The following is a 27,977-nucleotide window of genomic DNA, read 5'->3' as shown; positions in this document are numbered from 1 at the left end:
TCTTGTAGGATAACTCCAGAAAGTCAAGACGGCACTCTGAGATTTTGTCAATCACTTTAATAGATGTCCATAGGTAGTTCATATGAATGCTTAAATTACAAAATTAGCTGCCACGGTCCAAACGTATGGGACTTTAGGAAAGCTTTTCTTACTCAAAAGATAACTAAGACTATCAACTTTGATTTCTAAAATGTATTTTAAAGGTTTGTAAAACAAGGCTAATACTATAATTATATAATATTAAAGTAATTTTTATGTTATTTTTGTTATTTTAATAACTTAACTTCATGAACTGTTAAAAATATTACATTTGCATCTCTCAGTTTATGTATTTCTGTATTAACCTGGAGAAAAACCCATGTGAAAAGTTTCCATGCAGTTACAAAGGCAGCAGCACATGCTGTTTTCACAGCAACTTGTTATTGCCTCAGAACAGGCCTGCACTAAAGCATCAACAAAAAATACCCACCACCCCACTCCCACCAGAAAACCCAACCCTTACCCATCCCCAGCAAAAATTACCTGGTACAAGCAATGACCTAAAAAATGCTTTCTTGGTAAGAAGCATTTATAAAATGCAGAGATCTGAACAAGCTAAGTGCTCGTGCAGATACATGGGCCTCTCCTCCAAGAGTTGCTTCCGCAAGAGGCGAAAAGAACTCTCAATAGTTTAGGAAAGCTCATTTTCAAAAGTATACTTATACATATTTATGGCCATTTCTTTGAAAGAACGTACCCAGCCTCAACTATGGAAAAGATAAAAGCAGAGGGAGAAGCAAAGGCACACCGCCATAATATAGGGAACAGAGCTTCTCCATGAACATCCACCAGGCTGCAGCAACCAAGAAGGAAAAAACATTTGTGACTTCACATAGACCAATGATCTTACCTAGGTGAAGCATTAATTTTTCATGCATTTGTTACTCAAGAAAATAAACATACAACCACTTAAAGTACAGCATTCACATCACTGGTTCGTGGTATCAGGTAAGGAAAAAATGATGCTCCTGTCCCTAGAAATTCCTGTCCCTAGAATTTTCCATGTACATGTCAGTATCCTAATGCCTACAGACTTCCTATTAATTCTGCTATCAGCATCTCCCACCTAAAAACAAATACTACATTATGTTCTGGGTTCCTGAAATTTCATTACCACATACAGTGTTCTAATTTTTACTTTTTCTCAAGTTTAATGTAGACATACAAGAAAACATCAAGCAATGTTTATTGTGCAATTCCAATCATTATTTGCAGAATCTTGGTTTAGAGTCAGTCTTTATAGCCATTTCAACTGCTTGGTTTAAACAAAAAGCAACAATCTGGTTATTTACTTATAAATTTCATGGTATTTCTTCAAACACTGAAGTACTAAAAGCACTGATGATTTGTATTATAATTTTTAAAATATTTAAAACCTACACAGATTTCATAGATCATTCCTTTTATAAAATAATCAAAATAATTTGATTATCTGGAAAAATTCTTGAAACAGAGCCCTTTCCAGGTATCTTCAATCTCTGTAAAACTCCAAACCCCAAACAGAGTAGATGATGAAATAAGGATTTCTCAGTTGCCCAAGACTGTCTGAAATTTAAAGTTGAGAAACGGACTGGCGTTTTTCATGTTCCCTGTGAATTCAGAGCTTACAGGTGGCATCGGAACTCAGATCTCTGGGATGGCTTTACATGGCTTTCACTTTGATTTGTTTCATTTTCATTTGCTTCTTTTCCAACTTCTTTTGCTCACGCCTCAATGCAGCCTCCTAGAGAAAGAAGGGGTAATAAATAGAAAGAGAAAGGGAGTGGGGACGAGAGAATTCAAATTAAGCTCGAAACATATGTGAAAAAAAATCCAAATTAGAATACTGCCTATAGTATTATTCAAAAACTTTAGGCTTGCACCACAACATTCTAGAAGATAGTTATAAAAATAATTGCCAATATCTACATTCGTGAATGAAAATTAAATCAACTTCAAATGAAACAAAGGTAAACTAAAATCTCAGTTTTGAAAGAAACTACTATAATTAACCAGCCTTTGTTATTCTGGTTTGATTTTTTTCTGTACCCAGGAGACACTTAGTCTGATGTTCACCATACCATTCATGATGGGATTATATCATAAATGTATAACTGCCAGAAGATACATTCTACTTCAGTTCAATAAATTTTAAGAATCTTGTTCCATCAGGTTATCATTGCAAATTTCTTATTAGCACAGACACCATACCTGCACATAATACTTAAATTCATAATGCTCTGAGACATTATCATATTTATCAAATGTGATAAAAATTATCAAATTTATCATATTTTTATTTAGGAATTAGGAAGTTACATAGAAGAGGAAGAAGGTTCAGGTTATTATTACGCAGACTGAGAGAAGCCTTAGAGGTCAAGTCAAAGTATGACTTCACTAGTGTGGCCACTAGTGGTCACACCTGATTAAAATTTATTTCAGCTACAGTCTCAAACTTCTTATTTTTAGGGTACTGGGGTAAAAATGTGCTCAGAAATATACTCCTCAACTGGTACAGGATGGAGAAAATAGGGAAGAAGAAGAAGCGTAAAGCATATATAGTTCTTCATAGTGCAACAAATTAGGTGTCAAAGGGTGATTTGTAAATCCCTGGCTTGGGAACTATTGACTGTCTTGGGTTTTTTCTTTATTTTTTAGAGATAGGGTCTTGCTCTGTCACCCAGGCTGGAGTGCAGTGGCACAATCTCGGGTCATTGTAGCCTCTGCCTTCCGGGTTCAAGCCATTCTCCTGCCTTAGCCTCCTGAGTAGCTGGGATTACAGGCGCGTGCCACCACCCAGCTAATTTTTGTATTTTTAGCAGAGACGGGGTTTCACCATGTTGGCCAGGCTGGTCTCAAACTCCTGACCTCAGGCAATTCACCCACTATGGCCTCCCAATGTGCTGGGATTACAGGCGTGAGCCAATGTGCCCAGCCAGGTTTTGTTTTGTTTTTTTTTTTGAGACAGAATTCTTGCTCTGTTGCCTGGGATGACTCTCCTGCCTCAGCCTCTGGAGTAGGTGGGATTACAGGTGTGTGCCACCATGCCCAGCTAATTTTTGTATTCTTAGTAGAGATGGGGTTTCATCATATTGGCCAGGCTGGTGTTGAACTCCTGACCTCAAGTGATCTACCTGCCTCGGCCTCCCAAAGTGTTAGGATTATAGGCATGAGCCACCACGCCCGGCCTGTCTTAGGTTTCTTTTCTATTTTTTTTTTGAGGTGGAGTTTCGCTCGTTCCCCAGGCTGGAGTGCAATGGCACAATCCCGACTTACTGCAACCTCTGCCTCCCAGGTTCAATCCCAATGTCCTCTTCCCACTGTCCCAACCCCCTACCTTCACCACATTCACTCTTTTCCCAGCACTACCTATCCCTATCTCCCATATTACATATTACACACAGGTGTAAAACTAATGATACACAGAATACAATATCATGTATAAGAAATATTGGCCGGGCGCAGTGGCTGAGGCTGGTAGGCCACTTGAGAGGTCAGGAGTTCGAGACCAGCCTGGCCAATGTGGTGAAACCTCATCTCTACTAAAAATACAAAAATTAGCCAGGTATGGTGGCAGGCACCTGTAATCCCAGCTACTTGGGAGGCTGAGGCACGAGAATCACTTGAACCTGGGAGGCGGAGGTTGCAGTGAGCCAAGATTGTGCCACTGCATTCCAGCCTGGGTGACAGAGTTTGTCTCAAAAAAAGATAAATATATTTATGCTAGCACATTGAAGAGATATTTATGTTAAGTCAATACACATGAAAAATGTTCAACTTCAATAATAATTCAAAAAATAGCTGGGCGTAGTGGCTTACTCCTGTAATCCCAGCACTTTGGGAGGCCAAGGTGGGTGGATCACCTGAGGTCAGGAGTTTGAGACCAGCCTGACCAACATGGTGAAACCCCATTTCTACTAAAAAATACAAAAATTAGCTGGGCATGGTGGCAGGCGCCTGTAATCCCAGCTGGGGCAGGAGAATCGCTTGAACCCAGGAGGCAGAGGTTGCAGTGAGCTGAGATCACGCCATTGCACTCCGCCTGGGCAACACAGCAAGAGTATGTCTCAAAAAAAAAAAAAAAAAAAAAAATCAAAAAATACAAAACAAGTGGGATACCATTTCCCCACTACCAGAATAAGAAAAAAAAAAAAAAAAAAAGACCTGGCACGGTGGCTCACGCCTGTAATCCCAGCACTTTGGGAGGCTGAGGCAGGTGGATCACAAGGTCAAGAGATCGAAACCATCCTGACCAACATGGTGAAACCCCATCTCTACTAAAAATACAAAAATTAGCTGAGCATGGTGGCATGTGCCTGTAGTCCTGAGGCTGAGGCAGAAGAATCACTTGAACCCGGGAGGCGGAGGCTGCAATGAGCTGAGATTGCGCCACTGCACTCCAGCCTGGTGAAAGAGCGAGACTCTGTCTCAAAAAAAAAAAAAAAAAATTAATAACTAGTTTTTGAAAAGATGTGAGTGAAGAGGAGCTCTCTGGCTGGGCACAGTGGCTCACACCTGTATTCCCAGCATATTGGGAGGCCGAGACGGGAGGATGGCTTGAGCCCAGGAGTTCGAAGCTGCAGCGAGCTACGATTTTGCCACTGTACTCTAGCCTGGGCAACAGAGCAAGTCCCTGTCTCAAAAATAGAAATAAAAATAAAAGAAAAAAAGGAGCTTTCATATCATATACAGAGGATATATGATATATATAGAGGGGGTTGGGTGGGTTGTTCTATTGAGTTCACCAGATCTTTTTACAAGGTACCCAGACCAGACACTATAAAGTGGTAGTTCAAAAAAATTAAATGATTTACATCTACAAGAAGCTTACAATCCGACTCAGGTTAAGTTTCAGGCCCCCTCTTCCTTTAACTCATTATAGTTTCAAACCTTAGAAAGAAATGTAGAACTTCCTTTTTTACAGAAAAATGAAAGGCATTACCTATTAATGATTCCTATGTAGATTCTTCACATGTACATAAAAAGCCGTATTTATTTATAAAGAAGACTGCATAAACATAGAGCTACATTTTCGGGGGAAAAATATCTATCACTAAACCAAGACAAATAAAACAAAAAAATGATAGAAGGGGTAAGATGATGATGACAGGCCTGCAGTATCCTGGGCAGTTCACTCAACAGCATTAATGACACTGCTGTCAAATGCAGGCCCGCACAGCAGCTCACATTTTCTTGGACATGTGACCCCTTTGCTCCTAAAAATATTCTTCAATTATCTCAAGATTATTCTTATTAAAATTCACATCTTCCAGAACTGTGTCCTCTCCCTCTTTTTTTTTTGAGACGGGGTCTCCCTCTGTCACCCAGGCTGGAGTGCAGTGGCTCGATCCCTGCTCACTGCAACCTCTGCCTCTCAGGTTCAAGCAATTCTCCTGCCTCAGCCTCCTGAGTAGCTGGGATTACAGGCGTGCGCCACCACGCCCAGCTAATTTTTTCTTTGTTTTTAGTAGAGATGGGGTTTCAGCATGTTGGTCAGGCTGGTCTCGAACTCCTGACCTTGTGATCCTCCCGCCTCGGCCTCCCAAAGTGCTGGGATTACAGGTGTGAGCCACCACACCCGGCCTGTCCTCTCCCTCCTTTTTTTTGGCGGCCTAGGCTAGAGTGCAGTGGCGTGATCATAGCTCACTGCAGCCTCAATCTCCCAGGTTCAGGTAATCATTCCACCTCAGTCTCCCAAGTAGTTGGGACTACAGGTGTGCACCACTATGCACAGCTAATTTTTTTTTTTTTTTTTACTGGTAGAGACAAGGTCTCATGATGTTGCCCAGGCTTGTTTTGAACTCCTGGGCTCAAGCAATCTGCTTGCCTTAGCCTCCCAAAGTGCTGGGATTACAAGCGTGAGCCACTGTGCCTGGCCTTTGTTCTCTTTTTTGACCAGCATTTACAAGGTCTAAAATTTTAGAACTGAGTGGTGCACACCTGTAGTCCCAGCTACTTGGGAGGCTGAGGCAGGAGAATGGCTTGAACCCGGGAGGCGGAGATTGCACTGAGCCAATATTGCGCCATTGCACTCCAGCCTGGGTGACAGAGCGAGACTCCATCTCAAAAAAAAAAAAAAAAAAAATTTAGAGTTGGACTATGGCATCTTATTTCAGAAACATATCAGATCATACTGAGCTTTCAAATATAACATACTACACCCAAAAGCTTTTGAGTTTGAGATTCTAGTTAGGTAAAAAACAGAAAACAAAAATATTGGAAATCTCTAATTCTATAATCAGATTTTTAATTTTACATAACAAGTTTATTTAGATAATAGGGCACATGTGCTGCCTTCTATTAAAATTTCTAATTGCTTTCTACCAAAGTGTTTGGCTTGAAAACTGATAATGGAATTTTCAAAATGAAATTGTGCTGTGCTGGGGGAACAGGATAATACTGATAATTTTTCATGTTCACAGACTCAGTGTGGCACGGCTTGAACAGGAAGGATTATTATTCTTTATAGTGTTATCAATTGACATAATGTCCCAAATGTTGAGAAAATGCTAAACTTTTAGCCTACAAAGATTACCTTAACAACCAACAGAACACAAGCAGTCAACCTTACAAATCACAGTTTTACCCCAGTGATAAGACAAGTTTGTCTAACCTCCAGCCTGCGCTGTTTCTCAGGATCTTCCTCATTCATGATTCGCTCCTTCTCTGCTCTTTTTTTCTCCTCCCGCCGAGACTGTGCTGCTTCCTGTCTTTGCACATGTGTCAGTTTCAAGAAGTTCTCTTCTACTCGGGCACGGTTCTTATCTGCTTTTTGTTTGCCCTTCCCCAAGAAACAAAGTATTTTATAAGAAATCCACTTGTAGTTAACAGCAGCAAAATCCCGTTGAGCATTCTTTCATAAAACTACTCCCATTTGGCACTTCTAAATTAACTAGCAAAAATTCAGTCACTGAAATCATTGATAGCTGCCCTACCCCTTGAGAAGAAACAAAAAAAGGTGCCAATTTATATAATATAGGCATTGGGTCTTACTTCTCTGTTGAGTCGGAACTTTTTGGCTTTATCAATAGAATAAATCACCATGTTCATCAGGGGTAGCAGTGCCTCCATATCCTTTGGGTAAGTGTTACCTGAGCCAGGTACTGGAAAACAAAGCCATTTTTCCTACTGAGTTAATGGTAGCATTAATATTTCCAGGTCACCCAACTCTTTTTTTTTTTTTTTTTATCTTAACAGACTCATTTCTCTAAGTTTGTTAGTTAAAATGCAGCGGAAAATATAAATTAAAATATATAATAGGTAATTTCTTCTTGAAGAAATCTAGAAATCAGTAAGCAAGCATAGGCTTATAGTTTTGATGTAGTTTTAAAGCTATCATTTAGGAGGAAAAAATACTCTCCTTAAGGTCATCTCAGAGAAGACTAAGAACCTAGAAAGGACCCAGAATACTTACCATTAAATGTAAACAACAGTGTCCTCTTAGTGTCAGGTAGCTTTAAAGGCTGACCTTCCCTGTCATAAAAGAAAAGGCAATTAAGAAAGAATACAAGAAAGATGTTTTCCATGTACACAAGTCACCCAATACACTTAGATGAACAGATACCTGCATATAATCAGCACAGTATTTGGCTTGGCATACCCAAGTCAAATATAATCTCAGAGCCCAAAGGAGCTTTACAGGTCATCTGGTCCACTTGTCTATCTGATGGATGCATTCTCAAGTGATCTTTATCCTATACCTGAACACCTCCAGTGATGTTCCCTCCAGGCAAGGGTATATTCCATCTCACTTGGGGAGCCAGAAATGAGCCTATATTTAAGTATGAGGCCCATATTTTAGATAACATTTTTGCTTATTTTGATGGATTTTTACGTTTTATTTCCAACTCCTATCTTCCTATAACAAGGCACCTTATTATCTTATTTTTGAGTTAGGCAAAGAATAAATTTAGGGATAATCTACTATAGCATATATAATTTAGTTCTGTCATTGAAGATTCCTTTGTAATCTCTGCCTATATGAATCCTTTGACTATCAATTGCCCTCCATCTCATATTTAAAAAGCATGATGAATGCTACAAGGTGAAACACTGTCCTCAGTGCCATTGAGTTGAGCAAGACAAGGATGATGCAGCATTATCTAGAGGCATAAGGACCTGAGTAATCTTAGTACACAACTAAAATCCAGATTGGCTTGAATTGTGCTCAACTCCATAGCATATCAGAGGGTAGTCTTTAACTAAAAATTTAGTCAGAACCAGTTTCAAACCGAGCATAAAGGTAAATAAATAAGCTCTCCTGAGACAGGCTGTAAATTCAAAGAACAAATCCAAGTCCTGAATATGTACTCCTGAACAGTATTACTATAAAGCTAGAAACCCTATGGACGTTGTGGTCTTCTATGCTAGGGTAGGATACAATCACCTAACTATTCAAAGAGGGAAGCCAGAAAAGGCCATAAATTACAAAACACACAGATTTGCAATCAGACATAAGTCAAACATCACACACAAATTATTATAAAAAAAGAACCTATGGACTGGGGCATGGTGGCTCATGCTTATAATTCCAGCACTTTGGGAGGCCAAGGCAGGTGGATCACGAGGTCAGGAGTTCGAGACCAGCCTGACCAACATGGTGAAACCCCATCTCTACTAAAAATACAAAAATTAGCCGAGCGTGGTGGTGCACACCTGTAATCCCAGCTGCTCAGGAGGCTGAGACAGGAGAATTGCTTGAACCTGGGAGGCAGAGGTTGCAGTGAACCAAGATTGCGCCACCACACTCCAGCTAGGCAACAGAGCGAGACAGTGTCTCAAAACAAAACAAAAAACCCACTGCATTTTATTAATACCAGCCATTCTGTAAGATTCCCAACCACCTCACTGAGTCAGTGGCGCAAACATGCAGGGACACATACAAACTGGGATAGGGGAGGCTCATTTCTCTCCCATAGGTTTACAATGACTTCTGATGATGCATGCAGTCAAAGCAAAGGAAAATGTGGAGGCCTGTCACCAACTTCCTTCACACATTTGGTAAGGGATATTGCAGAAGCACGTTACAGGTGTTTCAACACAGAAAGCTAGTGAGGAAAATTAATTTCAACAATTTTATCTTATACGTACTCTTGCATAATTTTTGGACCAGAGAACTGGTCTGAAAAATGAATGGATTCAATCTTGTCAGCATAGTGTGTAAGAAAGTGAACCATCTGAAAAAAAGAAAATAATGTTTTTTAAAAGCAAGGTTTAATGCATTTCCCTTTTTTCATAAAGATATTCACTCTTTGAGACTGGGTGCAGTGGCTCACGCCAGTAATCCCCACACTTTGGGAGGCAGGTGGATCACTTGAGGCAAGGAGTTTGAGAATTTGAGATCAGCCTGGCCAACACAGTGAAACCCCGTCTCTACTAAAAATACAAAAAAATTAGCCGGGCATGGTGGCATGTGCCTGTAACCCCAGCTATCCAAGAGGCTGAGGCATGAGAAGCGTTTGAACCCGGGAGGTGGAGGTTGCTGTGAGCAGAGACCACGCCACTGTACTCCAGTCTGGGCGACAGAGCAACACTCTGTCTCAAAAAAAAAGAAAAGAAAAAAAGAAAAAAAGAAATTCACCCTTCAATCCTTACTTTTGTACAACGTCATTCATTAAGACCAAAGCGTGTTCACTGCTATTTATTTTTTGAGACAAGGTCTTGCTCTCTTGCCCAGGCTGGAGTGCAGTGGCACAATCATAGCTTACCGTAGTCTTAATCTCCTGGGCTCAAGTGATCTTTATGCCTCAGCCTCCTGAGTAGCTGGGACTAAAGGAACACACCACCACACCTGGCTAATTTTTTTATTGTAGAGACAGGGTCTCACTATGTTGCCCAGGCTAGTCCTGAATCCCTGGACTCAAGTGATTCTCCTGCCTCCGCCACCCAAAGTGTTGAGATTACAAGTGTGAATCACAGCGCGTGGACAAGGCTAAAGCTTTTTAAAAATTAAATTTCAATAAGATAGGGAATCTCTTTAGAATTAAAGTAGTACTCCAGGCTGTGCACAGTGGCTCATGCCTGTAATCCAAGCGCTTTGGGAGGCCAAGGTGGGTGGATCACTTGAGGCCACGAATTCCAGACCAGCCTGGCCAACACAGTGAAACCCCATCTCTACTAAGAAAAAAAAAAAAAAAAAAAGTAGTACTCCTTTTTAGTCATACCAATGATTAAGATTCTTATCGAGCAGCTAAAAATATTTCTCAAAATAATGGTCGAAACAAGAATGAAAGCATAAAGATAACACCTAAAATAATTTCAAGGGATCCTTTATAAACATGTCACCTTGAACTTACATTTATAACCATCTCTGAGTTATCCTGTATTCTTATGATACTAAGATCTGTTACCATTACACAACCAATAGAAAGAAATGGCTCTCGGCCGGGTGTGGTGGCTCACGCTTGTAATCCCAGCACTTTGGGAGGCCGAGGCGGGCGGATCACGAGGTCAGGAGATCGAGACCACGATGAAACCCCGTCTCTACTAAAAATACAAAAAATTAGCTGGGCGTGGTGGCGGGCGACTGTAGTCTCAGCTACTCGGAGAGGCTGAGGCAGGAGAATGGCATGAACCCGGGAGGCGGAGCTTGCAGTGAGCCGAGATTGCGCCACTGCACTCCAGCCTGGGCAACAGAGCGAGACTCCGTCTCAAAAAAAAAAAAAAAAAAAAAACAGCTTGGCTTAGCCTCAATTAAAAAAAAAAAAAAAAAGAAATGGCTCTCTCAGCCAGGCACAATGGTGGGCTCTTGCTGAGGCAGGAGGAACACTTGAGCCCAGAAGTTTGATGCTGCAGTGAATTCTATCACACACATGAATAGCCACTGCACTCCAGCCTGGGCAATATCTCAAGACCCCATCTTTTTAAAAACAAAGGAGGAGGGCTCTCTACACATCCCTCTTCTCCCACACAAACTGGAGCTCAAAAAAAAAAGACTAAATGACATGACGAAAAAGATTAGAAGCTATATTCCTTTTTCAAAAAAACCTGAAAGTCATTAGCAATCCCAGGAACAATTTGCTCTTGATTTAGAGAACTTCTTGACTAATCAAATTGTCCTTTTGACAAGCTAATTTATTGCTTAAAGAAGGTATTTTAATATTTGTGTGGGAAAGGAATGTAAAACTAGTACATTGCCATAAAATGATGAACTTGTACAATGAGACTTTTAGGGAGAGCGTCCTGTAAATGCCAAGGCCTGGCAAATGTATGTCTTCTGTCGCATTTACCTTTGTATCCATCATTCCGTCTGTGACTTCTCCCATCTCTGACAGGATGGCCAAAGAGTCCGGCAGTCCATACTTTGCTCCAGACTTAGGTTTATCACTACAAAACTCACTCTAGAGGAAGAAGTAATTGAAAGTAAGATATGACCTTTTATTATGCAATGAAGCTGAATATGTATGTGCTAACAAGACACAGTTCTATGTATATTTGAGTTGGAGCAACCTGGACATACCAAATCCTGCATCTCTTTCTGTAGTCGCACCAAGGCTTTCCGTGTGCCAACAGCAAATACGTAGGTATCCATGTCTTCATCATTCATGGTTACTTTTATTTGCTTTTAAAAAAATGTAAAAAACAACAAAATTCACCTGTTAGGTTCTGTGATAGGCAGATTTCTAAATGATCCTTAAGATTCCCTCCCCACTGGTGCATATACTCTCCCTTTAAGTGACTGGGATTTGCAAATATGATGGACTATTACCCCCATAATCAGGCTGTTTTATGGCAGAAGGTCCCTAATCTGCTGACTGTGAATTAACCAAAAGGGACATTACCTTGGGTGTATCCAACCTAATCAAGCAAGTCCTTAAAAGGGACTATAGCCCTACTTGAAGAAGAAAGTCAAAATATGAAAGGGCTTGTGGGAAGGTTGGCGGTAGGGGACATATGGTAAAGACCTAAGGGTGGCCTTTAGGAACTGAGTGGTTCCCAGTTGACAGCTAGCAAGAAAATAGGGACCACGGTAGTTCGTGCCTTTAAGCCTAGCTACCTGGGAGGCTGAGGCATGACTGCTTGATGCCAGAAGTTTGAGACCAGACCCAATCTCTAAAAAAGAAAGAAGAGGCCAGGCATGGTGGCTCACACCTGTAATCCTAGCACTTTAGGAGGCAAAAGGAGGAAGATGGCTTGAGCCCACGAGTTCAAGACCAGCCTAGGCAACATAATGGGACCCATCTGTACAAAAAAAAAAAAAAAATTAGCCAGGCATTGTGGTGCATGCCTGTAGTCCCAGCTACTCAAGAGGCTGAGGCAGGAGGATCGATTGAGCCCCAAAAGGTGGAGGCTGTAGTAAGTGACGATCGTGCACTCCATGCTAGGTGACAGAGCAAGACCCTGTCTCAAAAAAATTAAAAAAAAAAAAAAAAAGGAAAGGAAAACAAGAACCTACACCCACAAGGAACTGAATTCTGCCAACAACCCAAATGACGTTAAGAGGACCCTAAGCTTCAGAGAACTCTAACCTGAATGACATCTTGATTTCAGCCTGTTAAAACCCTAGAGGACCCACTCAATACATGCTGCACTTCTGACCTGCAGAAACTGTAACATAATAAATGACTGTTGTTTTAAGCTGCTAAATTTGGGTAATTTGCTATGTAGTAATAGAACACAAATACACTCCATACTTCACACAGGAGCACTCAAGTCCAAAAATAAAAAACAAACAAAACCTAAATGGAATAATGTGGAATAAACTGAAATATATTTGGTTTTTATCCCAGGTTTCGGGCACAGAGCTCCTAAAGCCCTTTGAATTTCCTGAATAACAAGAGTATCTTTTGTTACTTATACTGAGCCCCTTTTAATCACACCTGAGTTTATTCTAATGGGGTGACTTAACGTAGACCCTAGTTAGCCTCAGGATGGCGCTGATAACCAGAAAAACCAAGCGCTTAGAGGGTAGAGACCTTCAGCCTTGCCCTTACCTCCAGGAAAGAGAGGGAGGATGAAACTGAGTTCTACAAAAACTCTTGAACAAGATTTAGAGAGCGTCCAAGCTGGTGAACACACCAACCTGCTGGGAGAGTGGTGTGCTCAGGGAGGGCATGAAAGCTCCAAATGACTCCCAACCCTGTTTCTTCCTATGTCTTTCTTTCATTTGGCTATTCCTGAGTTTTATCCCTTATAATAAACCAGTAAATATAAGTGTCTTTTCAAGTTCTATGAGCCATTCTAACAAATTATTGGTTGACAGGGGAGGTCATAGGAACCCCTGATTAATAGTTAGTTGGTCAGAAGTCCAGATGGTAGTATGGGTAACCTGGGACATTCGACTGCATCTGAAGTGGGGCAGTCTTGTGGGGCTGAGCCCTTTAATCTGTAGGATTTGAAGCTAACTCCAGGTAGATAGTATCAGAACGAAATTGAGCCTGGGCACAGTGGCTCATGCCTGTAATCGCAGCACTTTGGGAGGCCCAGGTGAGAGGATCATTTAAGGCCAGGGCAACATGAACTGCCTGGGCAACACAGCAAATCTCGGTCTCTAGAAAAAAAAATTTAAATCTACAAAATTAAAAAGAATTATTATTATTATTGAATTCAATTGTGGGATACCCAGTTGGTATACAGAGAATCTGAGAATTGGCTGTTTGTATTGGAAAACAGCCCAGACAAGTACTCTGACTGGGCCAGAAAGATAAAAAATTATAAGCCTAAAAGAGTCTGATATATTTGTTATATTAATTACATCTTTAAATGCTTGGGTGAAATAATTTTTAGTATATGGAAGAAAGAAAATGTTAATAGAGGAAAAGAATTGGTAAGGTGGCAGCTGTAAAAGAAAACGTTTTCTGCTCTTCCATCGTTGATGGGAAATGACACAAAGCAAACCTTAAACAGAATTCCAAAAAAAGGGGCAAATAAAATATAAAGAGCCACGTATTTGTTGAAGCGATTTCTCTTAGCAGGAGGAGAGAGAGAGAGAGGGAATGAGAACTGAAAATGACTAAAACACTTTTAAAGAATAATTTCTACAAAAAGATGGCTGAGGATACAGCAAACTTTCCTCCTAATAAGATGGCAGTTGGTGGGAGAAAGGATGACAGAAATATTAACTGATAGGACTCTAAATTTTAGTGGACTAAGTCATCATGGCCATATTAGAAAAATTAAAATAAAAATACAGGTTTACAAGTAAAAATGAGACCTTTAAAATATAACAGTGGGGCTGGGTGCAGTGACTCTTGCCTGTAATCCCAGAACTTTGGGAGGCTGAGGCGGGTGGATCACCTGAGGTCAGAAGCTCGAGACCAGCCTGACCACATGGTGAAACCCTGTCTCTACTAAAAATACAAAAATTAGCTGGGCCTGGTGGCAGGCGCCTGTAATCCCAGCTACTTGGGAGGCTGAGGCAGGAGAATCGCTTGAACCCGGGAGGTGGAGGTTGCAGTGAGCCGAGGTCAAGCCATTGCACTCCAGCCTGGGTGATAGAGTGAGACTCTGTCTCCAAAAAGAAAAAAAATATGTATATATATATAAAACAATGATTTTCAATCCAATAAAATTTCAAAGTACCTAATTTACATCACTAACAAAGCACTTACTAACCAAATACTATTTCACACTTTCACATATATACATATCTATCTCTTGTTCTATTATAGAAAAGAAAAAAACTGTCTTTTATATTTTTGTTTCTTGTAGCAGTGGGAGCCAGCATAATTATTTATTGAAAGAATGAAGAGGCTGGGCGCAGTGGCTCATGCCTGTAATCCCGGCACTTTGGGAGGCCAAGGCAGGCGGATCACGAGGTCAGGAGATCGAGACCATCCTGGCCAACATGGTGAAACCCCATCTCTACTAAAATACAAAAAATTGGCCGGGAGTGGTGGCGGGCGCCTGTAGTCCCAGCTACTCGGGAGGCTGAGGCAGGAGAATTACTTGAACCCAGGAGGCAGAGACTGCAGTGAGCCGAGATTGCGCCACTGCACTCCAGCCTGGCAACAGAGCAAGACTCTGTCTCAAAAAAAAAAAAAACAAAAAAAAAAAAAACGAAGAAGGAATGTGGTATTTGTGACGAAGGACACAATTTGCAGATAAACATATTGATTTAATAAAGGAAAGAAGATACACCAAACATAAGGTCCTCAGATCATGACTGAGCTTATTCGGCCAGAAATGTATTATTTGAAGCAAAACATATTTGAGAAGAAACCCAGCTATCTGCCAAAGATAAAAACATATACAAGGAGCCAAGTTACCCATGAGGGCCACTACCTGTCACAATTGCTTTGCCCTTTATTGTCAAGGCTAACTCCATCGATCTATGTGGTGACAGAGTATCACCTCTTTCCCACCAAAAGGCCCATGAAGGCCTGCTGACAATTGCACAGAGTGGAAAATGATGCTCTGTCCAAGGAGAAAAAGGGTCCATTTTTTGTCAAGGAACATAAATTGCCAGAAACTCCAAACACAATCCAGGCAGAAATGGAAAAAGCTCTAGGAAATAATTCAGTCTGGGGCAGGCGTGATGGCTCACATCTATAATCCCAGCACTTTGGGAGGCCAGAGTGGGTGGATCACTTGAGGTCAGGAGTTCGAGACTGGCCTGGCCAACATGGTGAAACCCCGACTCTCCTAAAAATACGAAAATTAGCCAGGCGTGGTGGTGGGCATCTGTAATCTCAGCTACTTGGGAGGCTGAGGCAGGAGAATTGCTTGAATACGGGAGGCAGAGGTTGCAGTGAGCCAAGATCATGCCATTGCACTCCAGCCTGAGCAACAGAGTGAGACTCCATCAAAAAAAAAAAAAAAAAAAAAAAAAGAAAGAAAAGAAAGAAAACAAATAATTCAGTCTGTACACAGAAAACCAGCGGGAAGAATACATACCACTTGATCACTCACTGGCCTCATCATCCGGGCCAGGACATTCAGTAAGTCTTGTCTCTTGAGGAACTGAAAAAAATGAGAGAAGCAAGTAAATCCAACTGCAACTCCTACTTAGTATAAAAAAAGGGCCTTGGAGGAGAATCAAATGCTTCATCAAATATGCTTTACGACACATTTGCCAGTTACTATAAATATCACTTTTAGACCTCATTTTATGTCAAACATGAAGGGCTAAGATGCTGAATTGGGGGGCTGGGAATCACAGCTGGACAAAATTAAGGGAAGATATATATCGTACAAGAAGTTTCCTACTTACCCTCAGCTGGATAAGCATGCCCTCACAGCACACTCGACCAGAACACCACAGGTTATAGATGTGCTCATTCTCCTGGTTCAACTTTCCTGTGCTTGTGGCTTCTTTGTTAGTTCCATCATCCCCTAGGGGTAAAACCACTTAATGTGACTCAACAAAAAATGTCGAGGCCGGGCCGGGGGTGGTGGCTCATGCCTGTAATCCCAGCACTTTGGGAGGCTGAGGCGGGTGAATCACGAGGTCAGGAGTTCAAGACCAGCCTGGCCAGCATGGTGAAACCCCGTCTCTACTAAAAAACAAAATTATAAAAAAAGTAGCCGGGCATGGTGGCGCATACCTGTAGTCCCAGCTACTCAGGAGGCTGAGGCAGGAGAATAGCTTGAACCCGGCAGGCGGAGATTGCAGTGAGCTGAAATCGCACCATTGTACTCCAGCCTGGATGACAGAGCGAGACTCCGTCTCAAAAAAAAAAAAAAGGCCGAATACCTCACGTTCCTCTACCCTGACCACAAAATCATCATAGCTTCAGAGTGGCAATACTTTGCTGTCTCATAGAACTCTGTTTGGACAGGGACTAAAATAGATTAGCACTGTTCCTTTTACTTTTAAAACTATTATCTGTATTAGAAGAAATATGGATTCTAACCACATGCTTGTCAGTTTAATGATGATCAGCTTGGAGTATAAGTCTCTCAGAGTACATACAAAATGGGAAAAAAATCAGTTGAAATATCTCTGCCAAAATTTAAAAAAAAAACCTCCTATGGAGTGAATAAAAAATACCATTAATACAAACTACTCAACAATTCCTCACTATGTCTCCTATGAATTAACTTTAACCAAGCTTTCTTTTCCAATGCAAAATGATAACTGGGTCTTACTAATGGTATTAAGAGTTGTATTTTAAATCTAGAAAAAAGCTCAAATTCCAATACTTTCTCTCTTCATTTAATTCATTAAGTATACAAAAGAAATTGCTCAACCTCACAAGGGAAAACAGACTGATACACCAAATGAAAACAAGCAAGGGGAAGTAGAAGGAGCCAAAGCTGCTTATTTTATTTTATTTTTTTTGAATTTCCTGGTCAAAACATACTCTGAAATACTATGGTACAGTGGAGACAGGGTGGACTTTGCAAACAGGTAGATAAAGATATCTTGGTTGCAATTTAATAGCTTAGATAAGTTTTAACATTTCTGCCCTTCTGTTTCCTCCTTAGGAAAACTGCAACTATAGCCAACTGACAGTGTTGTTACAAAAAGTAAATAAGAAACACTGTATGCAAAGTATCTAGCATAATATATAAACACTACTGTGCTGCAGAGCAGGTGGATACATGCTTACTATTAAAGAGAAATAAGGTGCTAAATGCCAAATAGGTGAATGTGAGGTTAGTCCACCTCATTCCCTACATTGCACAACTATAGAGGTTCCTTGAAGTCCTTCAGTGTATATTTCAGCAGTGGATCCAAAACTCAAGTGTCCAGATTCTAAGGGAATTTTGAGGGACTTTCAATTTCTAAAAGATGAATTGAGAGCATTTATCAAGCTACCTAAAATGTCAAACTTTCCTGGTTTCCGTCAGAATTTTATCAACTTGTTTTGAAAACATCGATTACATTATACTAATCAGAAGCTGTTTAGCAATTTTACTGCTGACTCATGAAAGATGAGAAAATTATTAAATACAATATATTCTTATTTTTAGAAACAGGGTCTCATTCTGTCACCCAGGCTGGAGTGCAGGAGCATGATCCTGTATCACTGCAGCCTCAAACTCCTGAGCTCAATTCTCCCACTTCATCCTCCCAAGTGGCTGGGACCACAGAAGCACACCACTGTGACTGGCCAATTTTTATTTTATTTTATTTGTAGAGACAAGGTCTCAGTATGTTGCCCAAACTGGTCTTAAACTCCTGGCCCCAAATAATCCTCCCACCTTGGCCTCCCAAAGCAGTGGAATTACACGTGTGAGCCACCGCACCCGGCCAAAAAACAGGATCCTTGAGGCTGGATGCAGTAGCTCACGCCTGTAATCCCAGCAATTTGGGAGGCCAAGGCAGGCAGATTGCTTGAGCCCAGGAGTTCGAGACCAGCCTGTGCAATATGATGAAACTCTGTCTCTACAAAAAAAATACAAAAATTAGCTGGGTGTGGTAGCATGTACCTGTAGTCCTGTCTACTCAGAAGGTTAAGATGGAAGGATCTCTCGAACCTGGGAGGTCGAGGCTGCAGTGAACTGTAATCACACCACTGCACACAAGCCTGGGTAACAGAGTGAGACCTTGCCTCAAAAAAATAAAAAGGCCGGGTGCGGTGGCTCACACCTGTAATCCCTGCACTCTGGGAGGCTGAGGTGGATGGACCATGAGGTCAAGAGATTGAGACCATCCTGGCCAACATGGTGAAACCCCAACTCTACTAAAAATACAAAAATGAGCAGGGCATGGTGGTGCATGCCTATAGTCCCAGCTACTCGGGAGGCTGAGGCAGGAGAATTGCTTGAACCCAGGAGGTGGAGGCTGCAGTGAGCCAAGATCACACCACTGCACTCCAGCCTGGTGACAGAGCGAGACTCCATCTCAAAAATAGTAATAATAATAATAAAATTAAATTAAATTAAAAATAAAAATTAAAAAAAAAAAAGAAGAGCAGGGGGAATCCTTGAGAGAAAAAACAATGCACCCTCTTTGGTATTCCATGAAAGCAGTTAGATGCTTATACTGACGGGAATACATCATCCTTACCAGATTGTTTTCAAGCAAGAAGCTGGGCTGACATTGACCTCACTTACCCACTAAAGTAAAGTTGCTCTCCAAAAGCTCCCTATGAGTGTTAAACCAGGCCTGTGCAAGGCGACTGTTTTTATTCTTCCCAATGATGTAATTCATGATATAAGCAAGCAGACCAGTCACCATCAAAATTTCTAGATAATAACTCTCCCAGCTGTTCTGGAGGTGTGCAGGAACCTAAAAAAGCAAAATCATTCCATTAAGTGTTGGCTGAGACTGAAGAACGAAATCTACCTCATGGGAGGAAGAATGAGAAAATCTATAAACAGAAGGGATACTTCAGATATCTGTCATTGAATAAGGTTAAACTTTGAAAAATAGGTCCATTTTACTTTTCTAGGCTAGCTTTATAAAAGATTCTCTAAGGAAATATAAGGACAATCAAACGGGATGAAAAGCTGGAAAGCCCTTTGTATTACACTTGGTCCTTAATCCCCCAAATAAATTCAATGTGCTGTACATCACCAAGGAATAAATTTTACTTATTCCTTGATAAGTAGTAAAACTAGAAGTGCTAGAATGATGAATAGGGGTTGCTTCCGTAGGTGTTGACTTTTTTTTTTTGAGACAGAGAGGTGTTGATTTTTATCAGAAAAATTGATGTCTTTCTCAGCTCCCACTATTGCATTAACACCAGCTATACATCATTAATTTTATTTCTGGGATTGATGACAAGACATTTTGTTGTTTAGTTGGGAATTCAGAATCCTGGATACCTACATCAACAATCGTTATTGGGTCTTTATTTTTGCTAGAAGAAGTATCTGGTTTGTCTTCATAACCTTCAAATTCTTCATCATCATATGGTTCGCTCTCAGTATCTCCCTCCTACAAAAATGAGGCATCATTTGTTTTCCTCTACAAATGTCACCAGCAGCTGTGTCTCATTTTGTTGGCAACATTTGTTGAGGAAAACAGAATGTGTAAGCACCAAGCACAGAAAACAGATGTTACATGTTTTTAACAAAACGATTGGGTACAAATTTCAGCTTAAAATGAAAAAGTTCTGGAGATCTAATGTATAGCATGGTGACTACAGTTAATAATAATGTATTATAGACTTGAAATCTGCTAAGAGAATAGATTGTAAGTATTCTCACCGCCCGCCCCGCCCCCCCCCCACACGGAGGCAACTATGTTAATTAGCTCGTGATAAGCACTTCACATTGTATGTATAGGTATACCAAAACACTATGTTGTGCACCTTAAATAAATTTTTGTCAGTTACACCTCAATAAAGCTGCGGGTCACCCAAAACATCAAAATGATGAGTCCCCATGCTTTTGATGGCAAAGTTCTTTCTTTCTTTCTTTCTTTTTTTTTTTGGAGACAAGATCTTGCTCTATTACCCAGGCTGAAGTGCAGTGGCTCAATCTCAGCTCACTGCAACCTCCACCTCCCAGGTTCAAGCGATTCTCCTGGCTCAGCCTCCCAAGTAGCTGGCATTACAGGCACGCACCACCACGCCCAGGTAATTTTTGTATTTTTAGTAGAGACAGGGTTTCACCATGTTGGCCAGGCTGGTCTCAAACTCCTGACCTCAGGTGATCTGCCTGCCTTGGCCTCCCAAAGTGCCAGGATTACAGGCATGAGCCACCGTGCCCAGCCAATTGCAAAGTTCTAAATAATACAATTCTCACCCACAAACAGTATTTATTCTCTAACCCCTCCTCCAGTCAGGGTTTCAATAGAAGAACACAATTCATTCTGTTAATGTAAAAGGTGGAAACTTACCACAAAACACTTAGAAGAGCTCTACCTAGTGAATGAAAATGAAGACTCCAGACAGTAAAGGTCTCCTGAGCCTGAGGATTAATTTTAATGTTTGGGAAAGGTGCTAGTTACAAATTTTTCCAAGAAATTAATAAAAAGAACCTCACCTGGGTATCTGCATCTTCAAAATCTCCTTCTTGGTTTTCATCCTGCCCTTCTAACTCCACAGTGGTCTCATCTTCATCATCTTCAGTGATTATGACCCGTTGAGGAGATTCAGTAACAGAGTCTTCCATGACATCCTCAAATTCAGCGAAGTCATTATCATCATACTCTACTATGTCCTCCTCATCCTCAAAATCATCAAACTTGGCTTCAGAGACACTCCCAAACACCAGAAGGACAACACAGAAAGTGTGGAAGGCTTTCATTGCACCTTGAGAAAAAAAGCTTAAAAAAAAAGAGAACCCCAAAATGGATTGCCATTCTATACATACTGATCAGATTTTATAAATAGTAAAAATCTTTAAACCTCTCCTGCTTTTCTCTTATTCGGTACTACTAGATTCAGATCACATTATATAAAGAACAATGAAGTAAGGTCAAGAGGCTTGGGTTCTGGTCTGGATCCTGGCACTAGATATCTGTAAAATCTTCAACAAGTCATCAAGTCATTTATTTAATTTCTTTTTTTTTGAGACGGAGTTTTGCTCTTGTTGCCCAGGCTGGAGCGCAATGGTGTGATCTCGGCTCACTGCAACCTCTGCCTCCTGGGTTCAAGCGACTCTCCTGTCTCAGCCTCCTGAGTAGCTGGGATTACAGGCACGTGCCACCATGCCCTGCTAATTTTTGTATTTTTAGTAGAGATGGGGTTTCACCATGTTGGCCAGGCTAGTTGTGAATTCCTGACCTCAGGGTGATCCACCTGCCTCAGCCTCCCAAAGTGCTGGGATTACAGGTGTGAGTCACTGTGTCCAGCCCAAGTCATTTAATTTCTTTAGGTTGGGTTTTCTAAAACTCTGTCCATTTATGTAGAGTATTCAATAAGCATTTTTTGAGGGCCTATTAAAAAGCTTGCGATAGAAAATGAGAAGGAGGTAAAAATGAAGGAATAAGATGTAGCTATTTATCTGTTAGTGGTAATAAGAATAATCCATGGATAAAAAAGCCATTCACCCTTAGATTGATTTGTGTTCATGTATGAACATAATCATCATAAGAGGAAACACTTAAATCACTATGTGCTAGACACTGTTCCAAAGACTTTACAAAAAGCAACTAATTTAATCCTCGTAACAACCCTCTAAGGAAAGCTGCAATATTAACATCCCCATTTCATTAATAAGGAAAATGGGGCACAGAGATGCTAAGTAGTACAACTACCAAGTGACAAAGAGCTGTGATTTAATCCCAGAGTTTTGCCTCCAGAATCCATGCTATGAACCACTTCTCAGGCTGCTTCTCAAATGTAGGTAGGTGGCTGTGCTTTCATATTACTTGCTTAGAAGCAGTAATTTTTTGCTAACCAATTGTTCCTAGTGTGTATGATGGAATTCAATATATCATCATTTTATAGCTTTTTGAAGAACATTAAGTTTTCTAATATGTGAAAAAAGCTTCTGCATTAACAAATATAATGATGTATCTGTGACAAAATATGTGCCAAAGTCTATGAAAACACGGAGGACAATGTAACCATTTTACCAAATAGGTAAGGCTTTACAAAAAAAAAGTGGGGAGACCATTTGAGCTGAAATTTGAAAAGTATATTTCAACCATCAAACCTATTTAGGCTGTATTTCCGGTCCTGTCCCCCATCTAAACACCAGCCCCATGTCATAACTCACTGTAACCTTGAAGACATATCTGTTTGATGCCCTACAAACTTTTCGTGTATCTAGTAAGATAGTAAATATTTTAGGCTTTATGGGGTACATACTGGTCTCTGCTGCATATTGTTCTTTTTAAAAAAAAAAACTTTAAAACAATATAAAGACCATTCTTACTTCACAGGCCTCCCCTCAGGCTGACCCAATCCCTGCCTATAGTCATCTCAAAATCATCAGGTATCTTAATTTCTCTATTTGTATATTAATATCAATCACATTTTTCCAGTCTTGCTTGTTGAAAATAAGAAGATATCTAATGTTTTGCCTTCTTTTTCCTTTGAAATCTATCAGTCATCAAATCCTGGTGTTTACTTCTTTGATTCCTACAGCCACTACAATCCAAGTTACCCCCACCTGCTGAAGAGCCACCATATTATTTTTTTTATTTTTATTTTTTTGAGACGGAGTCTCGCTCTGTCGCCTAGGCTGGAGTGCAGTGGCGCAATCTCGGCTCACTGCAAGCTCCGCCTCCCGCGTTCACGTCATTCTCTTGCCTCAGCCTCCAGCCTCTCAGAGTAGCTGGGACTACAGGCGCCCGCCACCACGCCCGGCTAATTTTTTGTATTTTTAGTAGAGACGGGGTTTCACCGTGGTCTCGATCTCCTGACCTCGTGATCCGCCCGCCTCGGCCTCCCAAAATGCTGAGATTACAAGCGTGAGCCACCGCGCCCGGCCGAGCCACCATATTATTCTAAATGGTATCGTCTTAATGCTCTCCCCACTCCCTACTTTTCCTCCCTAAAAACCACCAGCATCTTTCTAAAACAGAACTTTTGTTACATATAAGGATTCAATAATCATCAAAGGCTCACCAATTATTGCAAAGTAATATAAAAACTCCTTTGGCATTCACTGCTTTTCACAATGATCCTACTGTAATTACATGTACCTTCACTAAGCATATCGCCACGGTAGGTACTATGCCAAGATAAAGCACAATTCCTGAATTGAACATAAATTTGCACAGGAATTCAGCTTCAAGGACATGTGATACAATATTATTTATGATGGTGAAATTTGGTTAAACTCTCTGGTTAAACTATGGATGTATCAAAAACCAAAGCTACTGTTGTCCATTAAAAATTGTTACATAGGGTGGTGGCTCTCCCCTGTAATCCCAGCACTGTGGGAGACTGGGGTGAGTGGACTGCTTGAGCCCAAGAGTTGGAGACCAGCCTTGGCAACATGGCGAAAATCCACCTCTATAAACAAAATAGAAAAATTAGCTGGGTTTGGTGGCATGTGCCTGTAGACCCAGCTACTCGGGGGACTGAGGTGAGAAAATCTGCTTGAGCTCACAAGGCTGAGGCTGCAGTGAACTGTGATCATGCTAATGCATTCCAGCCTGGGTGACAGTGAAACGTGCCTCAAAACAAAACACAAATAACAAAAGAAAAACCCCCAAGTAATTAAAAAAAAAAAGTTACACAGCCTGGGCAACATAGTGAGACTTCCTCTCTACAAAAAAATTTTTAAAAATTAGCCAAGTCTCATGCTCATTCCTGTAATCCCAGCAGTTTGGGAGGCCAAGGTAGGCAGATCACTTGAGGTCAGGAGTTTGAGACCAGCCTGGCCAACATGGTAAAACCCTGTCTCTACTAAAAATATTTTAAAAATTAGCCAGCATGTGGCATGCACTTGTAATCCCAGCTACTTGGGAGGCTGAGATACGAAAATCACTTGAACCTGGGAGGCAGAGGTTGCTGTGAGCTGAGATTGCACCACTGCACAATAGCCCGGGTGACACAGGGAGACTGTCTCAAAAAAAAAAAAAAAAAATTAGCCAAGTCTGGTGGTATGCACCAGCAGTCCAGCTATTCTGGTGGCTGAGGTGGGAGAATCACCTGAGCCCAGCAGGAGGTTGAGGCATCAGTGAGCCATGACTGCACCACTGCACTACAGCCTGGGCAACAGAGGGAGGCTGTCTAAAAGGAAAAAAAAAAACAACCAAAATGTTACAAATGAAGTCGAAATCCAGATCATTTTAGAAGCAAATGCACATAAAGAAAAAGGTTTGGCTGTGTGCGATGGCTCACACCTGTAATCCCAGCACTTTGGGAGGCCGAGGCGGGCAGATCACCTGAGGTCAGGAGTTTGAGGCCAGCCTGACCAACATGGCGAAACCTCATCTCTGCTAAAAATACAAAAATTAGCCGAGTGTGGTGACAGGTGCCTGTAATCCCAGCTACTTGGGAGGCTGAGGCAGGAGGATCGCTTGAATCAGGAGGTGGAGGTTGCAGTGAGCTGAGACGCTGCCATTGCAGTCCAGCCTGGGCAAGAAGAGTGAAACTCCATCTCAAAAAGAAAAAAAAAAAAAAAAAAAGAAAAGAAAAAACAAAAAAGTTTAACAAGGATGTCCAATTTTTTGGTTTCCCTAAGCCACATTGGAAGAAGAATAATTGTCTTGGGCCACACATAAAATACACTAACACTAATGATAGCCAATAAGCTAAAAAATATCTCATAATGTTTTAAGAAAGTTTATGAATTTGTGTTAGGCCACATTCAAAGCTGTCCTGGGTCACATGCGGCCTGCAGGCCATGGATTGGACAAGCTTGGTTTAGAAAAACATACATTTACATACAAATATTAGTTAGCTTGTATGGTAGAATTCTGGGTATTTTGTCTTTATTTCTCTTCTTTTTTTTTTTTTTTTTTTTTGAGGCAGAGTCTTGCTCTGTAGCCCAGGTTGGAGTGTAGTGATGTGATCTCGGGTCACTGCAACCTCTGCCTCCTGGGTTCAAGCGATTCTTCTGTCTCAGCCTCCTGAGTAGCTGGGATTATAGGCGCCCACCACCATGCCTGGCTAATTTTTTTTTTAGTTTAAGTATAGATGGGGTTTCACCATGTTGGCCAGGTTGGTCTCGAACTCCTGACCTCAGGTGATCCACCTGCCTTGGCCTCCCAAAGTGCTGGGATTACAGGCATTTACCAGCATGAGCCACCGTACCTGGACTAAATTTTTTTTTTTTTCTGTAATGTAGTTTTGTCACTCGAGAAGAGGCACTGCAGACTGAGGAACAGGTTTGGCATAGAGGCCTGAAATAGCATATTTTAGGAGGCTGGTATGATAGGGCATTGGGTTTGTAGACTCAAGTGGGAGAAAGGAGGCTGGAAAGGCCCTCAGGGGCCAGGTCATGATGAAATCATTACTGGCAACTGCAGGGAAGTGGTAAGGATGGAAGCCATAATGCAAGGAGTTGAGTATTAACGGAGGTGAGAGTATGGCAAAGGGGAAATAGGTACTTTCAGGGTGCTCTGGGACGGAGAATATTCTAAATCTAAATCTAAATCTCATTTATAGCACTGAAACTTCTTAAAGAAATCAGTTTAATATCAAAGGTTATTGTCCAATGCCTTGCAATCCATGGATGCTCAAGAAATTAAATGCTCTTAAAGGCTGGGCACAGTGGCTCACACCTCTAATCCCAGCACTTTGGGAGGCCAATACGGGCAGATCACCGGAGGTCAGGAGTTCGAGACCAGCCTGGCCAACATGGTGAACTCCTGTCTCGACTAAAAATACCAAAAAATTAGCTGGGCATGGTGTCGCATACCTGTAATCCCAGCTACTTGGGAGGTTGAGGCAGGAAAATTGCTTAAACTTCGGAGGCAGAGATTGCAGTGAGCCGAGATCACGCCACTGCACTCCAACCTGGGAGACAGAGCGAGACTCCGCCTCCCGGGTTCAGGCCATTCTCCTGCCTCAGCCTCCCAAGTAGCTGGGACTACAGGGGCTCGCCACCACACCGGGCTAATTTTGGTTATTTTTAGTAGAGACGGGGTTTCACTGTGTTAGCCAGGATGGTCTCGATCTCCTGACCTTGTGATCCGCCCGCCTCGGCCTCCCAAAGTGCTGGGATTACAGGAGTGGGCCACCGCGCCCGGTCTCCTTTTCAAATCCTACTCTTAAAACCTTTTTTTTCAGGCTGGGCGCAGTGGCTCACGCCTGTAATCCCAGCACTTTGGGAGGCCGTGGCGGGCGGATCGCGAGGTCAAGAGATCGAGACCATTCTGGCCAACATGTTGAAACCCCGTCCCTATTAAAAGTACAAAAATTAGCTGGGCGTGGTGGCGCTTGCCTGTAGTCCCAGCTACTCGGGAGGCTGAGGCAGGAGAATTGCTTGAACCGGGGAGGCAGAGGTTGTAGTGTGCCGAGATCGCGCTACTGCACTCCAGCCTGGCGACAGAACGAGACTCTGTCTCAAAACAAAACAAAACAAAAACACTTTTTTTTTTTCAAATAGAAGCAACTAAAAGTTAACACCGGAACAGTCAACTCGATTAACAGTCTGCCAAAAGATCCGATCATTTCAAATTGAATTTCCAATTGGAATATTCACACCATAGAAACACTTCTGAGATAACTCAGCACTATAATGGAGATCCTTCAAGGTTATTTAGGTTACAATCATCCAAGCCATTTTTATCTTGGCCTTCCGTCTTAGAAGTCTCCGCTGCACCTGTCAACTCAGTTCTCAAATGCACAAGTCCTTGCCAGGCCACCCAGCCTCTATGACTCCTGAAGCAAGCAACACAGGACCAAGGAAAATTCACACAAGCACTAACAAGTCTGGTTTGATTATTTTCTGCAAGCTCATCCAATAGTTCCTCAGCGACTGAGTCCAGACTTGAGGAAAGAGGACTGAGTGAGGCCATCATTCCTTGTTGTCATTTTAGATTAGGCCTTTCTGACAACGGCCAAAACGAGTATTCTGGAAATCATGCAGACTTTCCTCTGTCTCTTTATATGTGTTGGATACAAACACGTTTCATCTTAGAAACCTCCAGAAGAGACTGGCCATAGAGGTTTTTGCTTCTATCAAACCCCCTTGCCTAGTTTCTCCCCACCCAAGAGAATCAATACATCCTAATGTCATCCTGGGGCACACACTGTACATTTCCTCTAACTCTGCCCTTCCGGCTATCATTTGCTCACAGCTCCGTGGGAAAGTTCCCCCAAACCATTACAATTATCTCAACCGGACCGGCCTACAGGCCAAGCAACTCGGAGTCACTGCTCGGCCTGGCCCGGCCCCGCCGACGAGCGCGTCCAGGCCCACTCCTTACCTGTGGCCGAAGCCGAAACCCGGCCCAGCGCCCTGAGTCCGACACCCCTGCCCCGCCTGCCTCTCGGCCTTGCCGCCGCCTCCGCGATCGCAGCGGTTTTACTGCCCTGGATGCCTCTAGGACGCAGCCAGAACCGTAGCTAAGTCACGCCGCGCCTCTCTTCACGTAGCCTCCGCCGTCCGTTCCGTAGAATGCGAGCGGCTAGTCAGCGCCTGCGCGCAGCCTGCGGGGCGGGACGCAACCCCGGGGACAGCGCGAGACCGCCCTCTCCCCCGCCCGGCTGAGGCGAGGTGGCGCTTCTGGGAAAATTACATAATCCCCGCCCCTGGGCCGGAACTGCCCTCGC

At 42.0% G+C, this 27,977-nt stretch overlaps 1 protein-coding gene across 1 annotated transcript; it reads right to left on the bottom strand.

Moving 5' to 3' along the window:
• Window positions 1-37: 37 nt before the first annotated feature.
• Window positions 38-27,948, bottom strand: CCDC47 (coiled-coil domain containing 47). Its single transcript, XM_003270680.3, has 13 exons — window positions 27,632-27,948; window positions 20,839-21,121; window positions 19,679-19,786; window positions 18,961-19,135; window positions 16,169-16,290; window positions 15,853-15,918; window positions 11,477-11,578; window positions 11,247-11,357; window positions 9,109-9,194; window positions 7,433-7,491; window positions 7,012-7,121; window positions 6,632-6,799; window positions 38-1,762 (listed from the first exon to the last, which is right to left on the bottom strand). The coding sequence occupies exons 2-13, from the start codon at window positions 21,100-21,102 to the stop codon at window positions 1,682-1,684; spliced, it is 1,452 nt and encodes a 483-aa protein (XP_003270728.1). The 5' UTR covers window positions 21,103-21,121; window positions 27,632-27,948; the 3' UTR covers window positions 38-1,681.
• Window positions 27,949-27,977: the final 29 nt, after the last annotated feature.

This window comes from Nomascus leucogenys, chromosome 19 (assembly GCF_006542625.1).
Source record: "Nomascus leucogenys isolate Asia chromosome 19, Asia_NLE_v1, whole genome shotgun sequence".
Classification (NCBI taxonomy): Eukaryota; Metazoa; Chordata; class Mammalia; order Primates; family Hylobatidae; genus Nomascus; species Nomascus leucogenys.
This window is presented reverse-complemented; position numbering and strand designations above follow the sequence as displayed.